General features: G+C 43.9%; 1 protein-coding gene across 1 annotated transcript; it reads right to left on the reverse strand.

The window, feature by feature from the left end:
- On the reverse strand, positions 1-2669 carry LOC108570799 (glycine-rich cell wall structural protein). Its single transcript, XM_017932706.1, has 6 exons — positions 2652-2669; positions 2118-2179; positions 1742-2007; positions 1094-1693; positions 209-524; positions 1-67 (listed from the first exon to the last, which is right to left on the reverse strand). Exons 1-6 carry the CDS (start codon positions 2667-2669, stop codon positions 1-3), a joined length of 1329 nt encoding a protein of 442 aa, XP_017788195.1.
- Positions 2670-7315: the final 4646 nt, after the last annotated feature.

Genomic DNA, 7315 nt, shown 5'->3' on the forward strand with positions numbered 1-7315 from the left:
TTATTTTTTCTTATGGTAGCCCGAGAAACCGCCACCGTGACCGCCGCCACCGCCGCCGCTGTGACCACTCGAGTACGAGTCGAAGCCACCTCCAGAACTGTATCCGCCTCCTCCGTGGCCGCTGGAATGGAAATTAAGTAGCGATTAGGAGATTTGTAGGTTTAAATAGTGTTGCATAATGTTCGTTAATTTTGGAAAAAATTATTACCTGCTACCAAAACCACTGGATATGCTGTTACTAATAGCGTGATGTTCGATTCCACCGCCGAAACCACCCCCACCTCCATAACCTCCACCGTGGCCACCTCCAAATCCTCCACCTCCTCCAAAACCACCGCCACCGTGGTGTTCCTCGAAACCACCACCTCCGCCGAATCCTCCACCACCGTGGTGCTCGATCAATCCTCCGCCACCTCCTCCGTAACCACTTCCACCTCCAAATCCTCCGCCACCGTGGTGTTCTTCGAAGCTACCCCCACCTCCGAAGCCACCTCCCCCGCCGTGGTGTTCCTCGAAGCCACCACCTCCGCCTCCTCCTCCGTATCCACCGCCGTGACCACCTCCGGAGCTCGATATTATGATGTGTTCGTGGCCACCTGGAAAGTATTGTTAGAAAATTTGTATTTGTTGGCTCGGGGTTTGTAATTCTTTAGGAAAGTTTGAAATTTTTATCAAGGTCACGGTGAATGCTTTAACCTTGCGGAAAGATTCGCGTACGATTCAGATGCGACACGTTGCGGTGAAAGAAAGATGAATGAATATGGTGTACGGGGATTTATGACGGTAGAGGCGTGTGTGCGTGAGTGCAAGACAAATTCTCGCCTCCGAAACGAGCCGGAAGTGAAAACCCACGAAACGAGTTCCAGGCGGTAAGGAGCACGAGGTGAAACAGGGGACGCATTCTCTGCAAATCAACGAGCTATCGCGATTGGAGAAAGAGGACGTGAGAAGACGTTTTACAATTATCTTTAACAAAAGAAACGCAAGAAGCCTTTTTGTGTACCGTTTAGACGGCTGAAAGACTTTCTTCCACTTCGATGTGGAAAATGGACCGATGGAAAAGTTACTACGTTAAATTCTGTTCAATTTTTACCTCCGAAACCTCCTCCACCGCCATGACCACCGCCTATATCATGACCACCACCGCCGAAGCCACCTCCGTGACCACCTCCGAAGCCACCTCCGTGACCTCCGCCTCCGAAACCACCGCCGAATCCGCCTCCTCCGTGTCCACCACCTCCGTGGCCTCCTCCAGACGATGTGACTATTATCGTCTCGTCGCCACCGCCTCCGTGACCTCCTCCGTGACCTCCGCCGCCGAATCCACCTCCTCCGTGGCCTCCTCCGTGTCCTCCGCCGCCAAATCCACCTCCTCCGTGTCCTCCACCTCCGTATCCGCCTCCTCCGTGACCTCCGCCAGATCCGCCTCCGTGTCCTCCGCCCCCGTGACCACCACCTCCAGGCGATGTGAGTATTATAGTCTCGTCACCTCCTCCGTGACCTCCTCCGTGACCTCCGCCGCCAAATCCACCTCCTCCATGTCCTCCGCCTCCGAATCCGCCTCCTCCGTGACCTCCGCCAAATCCGCCTCCGTGTCCTCCGCCCCCGTGACCACCACCTCCAGGGGATGTGAGTATTATAGTCTCGTCACCTCCTCCGTGACCTCCTCCGTGACCTCCGCTTCCAAATCCTCCTCCTCCGTGACCTCCGCCGCCAAATCCACCTCCTCCGTGTCCACCACCCCCAAATCCACCTCCTCCGTGTCCTCCACCTCCAAATCCACCTCCTCCGTGTCCACCACCCCCAAATCCACCTCCTCCGTGTCCTCCACCTCCAAATCCACCTCCTCCGTGTCCCCCCGGCGACGTGACTATTATGGTTTCGTCACCACCACCTCCGTGACCTCCGCCTCCTCCACCGTGATCGTGGCCACCGTGATCCTCGTATTTTATAACCTTCTTCTCGTCATGCTGGATTATCTCCGGTACATGGATTCTTATATGCACGCTAGAAAGTTGATAGTTGGAGTGAGTATCGAGGTTATAACCGTCTTTACTATAACGAGACTTTAATGCCGCTCACGGCTTGAGTATAATTGCGCAGGAACGTTTACTTACTGCTCTTTACCGAACGTGGCTAGCGCGACGGTCAATGTCGCCGCGAAGATCAAGCACCTCACCTGCAAACACAATGTTTTTTTATTAAGTTTCAGTTTCTTTATTTTTTTTTATATAAAAAGATTAATCAAGATTTTTGTCATTTTGAAAATTGTGACCTAGCTTCTAGTTTCTTAAAATTAGCCGAAGATGAAAGTGCAGTTGGTCCAAATTACTTTTGATTCTACAGATATCTACCTGCAATTCTAATTACAATACTCTACATCCTCCCTCAATTACGCTATTATTATCTCAGTACTACAAGCACTACCTTCACTGCTCTATCAATAATCTACCAATTACCCAATCATCTCGAAAACCACAAAAACCGCAAACTCTACAAGCAACTCAACCATTCTACAACCCTAACGTCACAATCACTCCATCACTCAATCATCTATCTAACCACCCCTCTAGTCCCATATCCCACTCAACGTATCACAATCCCGAAACGTATCCGAAAAATCCTGCACAAAATCTCCATTCAGCTCTTACACTGATTCTCGTCTGCATGGTCCTCGAATTCCTTCCTTTCCCTTCCCGATCAGCTCGCTTCGATGGTCAGGAACACACTGTCATATATATCCAGCAAGGATCCTGCCTATATATATAGCGAGCCCGAAGGAAGTACCGGAAGAGTGAAGCAGGTGGGGAGGCGACGAAGATCGGTGCCCAACCAGCGGAGGAGACACGAAACGAAGGTGTTCGGACTCTCGTGCACACGGGCCAAGGCATCGAACAGCAGCCAAGTCCGCTGAAAGTGTATGCGTGCAGAAACGGCCGTGACCTAGAGCCGGACACCAGAGAAATTCACGCTCCGGGCAGTATTTGGCGTTGCTGCCCTCTGGGGCGAGGAGGAAATCGCCGTCCGGGTCCTTCTTCTCAGTCTGAAGCTCGATTAATTTGCGTGGTTTGGCTCTTTTTGTCGAATTTTTAGATGGATACGGCGTTCGAGGATCGAAGAGGGACTGAAGGGTGTTTGAATATTTTTAATTCGATTTTCTATTGAATTTTGGAACCGAAATGGCGTTTGAAAGAGTGGCAAATGAGAAAAAGGATTCTTGAGTTTCTGGAATTTTATTTTTTGCGGAATTTAGGGACGAGACGAGGTTTGAAAAGATGAGAGATGGGCTGAAGTATACCTGAATATTTTTAATTCGATTTTCTACAGAATTTTGGAACCGAAATGGCGTTTGAGAGGACGGAAAATGGTAACGAAAGGTTTGAAAGGATGGAAAATTACCTTAAGGATGCCTGAATGTTTTAACTTTATTTTTTTGGAACTTAGGGACAAAAATGACGCTTGGAAGGATGAGGAGTGGGCCGAAGGAAGCCAGAATATTTTTAATTTTACTTTTCATAGAATTTTGGGACCGAAACGGTGTTTCAGAGGATGGAAAATGAACTAAAAGATGTCCGAATATTTTCAACCTAATTTTCAATAGAATTTGGAAACCAAAATGATGTCTGAGAGAACGAAACATGGGCTTAAAGGTACCTAACCTTTTTAATTTTATTTTTCATGAAATTTCGTTACCGAAATGGCGTCTGAGAGGATGGAGAATGACCCGATACTGATTGAATCTTACGTAGTTTCACTTTTCCATGGAATTTCAGGACAAAAATAGCGTTTCGAAGACTGAAAGATGAACTCAATATTTTTAATTTCATATTTTATAAAATTTGCTGAACAAATTGGTGCTTAAAACAAAAATTGCCCCAAAAACCGTAGAATTTTGTTAAACGCCGTTCAAAGAATTAACCGAACTCCAAACCCTCGAACTTAAAATTTTCACTTCACTTTTAATTTTCCTTTGCTTCGACATACGTACGTAACATCTCGTCTTGCTTTCACGATAATACCATTGTACGATAATTCTTGCTTTCGTGATAACGAGGACTCTTACGTTACGAGTTGATTATAATTTTGAAAGATGATCTTCAGCTTTGCTCGACAAGCAGAAGTATGGTAATTGGGATTTATTAACGCGAGAGAGTTTCCGCGAAATTTTTACAGCGCATTCGTATAAATTGACGTGTGTTTAAAGAAATGATCGCGTGGCAAGGAACGAGAGTCAATGAGATTTCTAGAAATTGATGCTTGATAATTCGCGATCGACGGTGAAAGGTCTCTTCTGTTTGTCCAGGTGAAAATTGATCTTGAATAACTTTACAGTCCTGGCGCGATGCTATTTTACGTAACCGACGGGGAAACGATGAACATCGAAGGATTTTGAATACTCGGTTCATTTTTTCTTATAAGAAAAAGTTAGGTTAGGAAGGAAGGACGTGAAATAAGAAAGTATAGCGTGTTAGAAATGTGTACAACAATATTACGAAACAATAATGGATACTTTCGGAGGATAGTTCACAATTCCACGCGCACGTTCAACCTACTTCTACGGTATCGATCCTCAACAATGAGTGAAAGAACGTAAAAAATTACATGAATCGGTGTGTATTCTAATTGAAAGCGAGAAGGCATTTGATGGCAAAAACTGGTTCTCATGAGCCACATTCGAACGCAATGAATTTCTTAATCCGCCTGCTCATTGTTTCCTTTATTTTCTAAGACGTTTCACTTCGCTCTCTTATGCCTACACTCTTCGATATCGGCGGTATTCTTTCGTTCGGAAATATTTATTAATCCGGTAACTGAGTTCGCTTCTTAACCCTTTCGCTGCGGCAGCTCTTAACGCGTGACGTGAGCGACTGACGGTATTGCTTATTTTCGCCGGATCGTTTTGAAGTTCGTTTCGTTAAATTAAGGTGGAAATACTTGAAATATAGAATTAAGGATTAAATTAGACTAGAAGCGCGCCAAAAGGGCGCGAACTGTACAGCGTGAGTAAATTTTCGAAGCGCCTATAGTAACGAAAGGGTTAAACAAAAATTGAATCTCCATAATTTGCAATTAAAAATCAGTAAAAATTGGAATTCTCTATTCTTGAATATTAACGCGAATAGCATATATTTTACGTTTAATAGTTCCATCGATAAATAAATTATTGTTTTCTAAGTATTAGCTGAGGAAATTTAGAAATTTAAAATTTATAAAATTTTGAATTTAAATTAAAATTTTTAAATTTAGAAAATTTTTAATTTAATTAAAATTTTCAAATTCTCAGATTGAAATTCTCATTATACTTTCGAATTACGGTGGAACTATTTTTTGCAAAATATCCTTTTAAACAAAATATCCCGCGCTTCGTTGATTATCTGCGAAACGCACGTTTCCTCTGATTCCACTCCGGTAGTAGAATCTCAGATTAGCGATAAATCAGCATTACTGCGAAATAGGATCGTCGAAGAAGGAAAAATGTTTCTGCAGTTTCTAAACCTTCTTCTTGTTAAATCGGTGGAAACTTTTCCAGCTGTTCGTCTCTGTAGGATATATCATTCTCGAGTGGCCATCCTCCTCTCCCCGTGCGATATCGAAACAGGTATTCCGATGCGTCACGGGAGATATCATCTACGCTCTGTGAACACGCTCCGGCAAAGAGCGACGTTTTCCATTTCACTTTTCATTCTTTAGCGAGCACGATGCACACACACGAGCCAGCGTCGCCTCGGTACATCAATTTACTTTCCTCGAAGGTCGTTGCATAAATCGGTGGACAGAATTTTTTAGATGTCTAGCCGCGCTTTCCCTGATTTCCAGAACAAAATCAAGCGGAGAGAGAGAACGCTGCTGACAATCGGACGACGTTAGCTCGAAGAAATTCCACGTTGGAATCACGCAACGCTCGTTACTGTAATTGCCAATTTTTCCTTCTCTGGCCGAGAATTCTCGAATTTAAAGAAATCGCTCGGAAGAAATGGAAGATTTACGCTGTAATTTCGTCGTCTTCGTTTTGAATTACCGTAGAAATATTTTGGAAAAAATAATTTTTATGTAGTTTATATATTTTTTAAGTATCGCGCTTCGATGAGTATTTATGAAACGCACGTTTCCCTTGATTCTATCATCAGATGCACTTAATCAGCAATAAATATGCCGACTCTCGAATTCCATTAAGAAAATTCCTTTTCCTTTCTGTGAAATTCGCAGATGCTTAGGATAGCGATTAATTCAGTCCTGGCGATCAGAGGAGAAAATTGCACGGTTGATAGGAACAGGTGAAACATTACCGACTTGTTATCTCCCTCGGATTGATTAACGTTTAAAACAGCAATTTAGTGGTACTAGCAATAAAAGCTTGTAAACGAACGTTGCATAAGGCGAGCGTTATCGTAAGAGCACAATTATCGTAGGTAATCGGCCTCGTCAGAGGCGCTCACAAAGACGTCCTCCAGGTAAAATAGTTGAAATGCTCCAGAAACCAGTTTGCTTTCGTGTAAAAATCACCGACTATCACTTTCATTCTAGCCAGCGATAGTTTACTCCTTGCTGGAATTCACGAAAACTAAGGAATTACTTCGTTAAAACATCCATCAATTTACATAAATATCGCACTTCCATAAATTTGATCCCAATTCGAGTTAAACATTTGCTTACAATTAGTTTCAAGAAAAGTGTGTATGCGTGTGCGTGAGTATTCATCCCGGTTTGATGAATTTCATCGCGACGATCGAGGCACGCGTAGAATGTTGTTTCGCAGCGGAGGAAAAAACAGACCGGACTGGTTGAACGGTATCAACAATCGCGTTAAAGGCGATCATGTCGTAACTAAAACAGGAGCAAACGCCGGCAAGTGTCTCGCGGTCGGCGAAACCGAGCCTCGACATTGGCATTCCCAATAGGGCTGGTCGGCTCGACAAAGCGCGCGAATCTACAGGCTGCTTCAAAGGAGTATCGACACTAATATAAAGAATATTTCCATCGTTCCTTGGAGAAAATTTAGGAGATGATTCTAGAAGCCGAAACGAAACGAAAATGAAGAATAAAAAAATTGCAATTGAGTCTTCGTTTTCCGGTAATTAACGTTTGAAAATATCCCCGTAGTCGAGCAACCCTTCGTACACGAACGAATATAGAGCACGTCAGGACACAGGGGCACGGTGAACTTCAAAAGCTGCGACAAATGGTCAAACAAGCTGGAACAATCTTTCTCTGAGAATTTTCTAAAGTTGGAAATAAAAATTTTGAAATGGTAAAGCAATTTATAGGCTACCCTTCGTATATTACTTCTGCATCATCTGAATCTTAAATTTGTATC

This window comes from Habropoda laboriosa, unplaced genomic scaffold (genome assembly GCF_001263275.1).
Source record: "Habropoda laboriosa isolate 0110345459 unplaced genomic scaffold, ASM126327v1 scaffold86, whole genome shotgun sequence".
Lineage (NCBI taxonomy): Eukaryota > Metazoa > Arthropoda > Insecta > Hymenoptera > Apidae > Habropoda > Habropoda laboriosa.

Coding starts and splice junctions, on each gene's coding strand:
- LOC108570799 (XM_017932706.1), bottom strand. Junction 2,008..2,117: donor GCCACGTTCGGTAAAGAGCA/GTAAGTAAACGT, acceptor TCAACTTTCTAG/CGTGCATATAAGAATCCATG. Junction 68..208: donor TCCAGTGGTTTTGGTAGCAG/GTAATAATTTTT, acceptor CTCGTACTCGAG/TGGTCACAGCGGCGGCGGTG.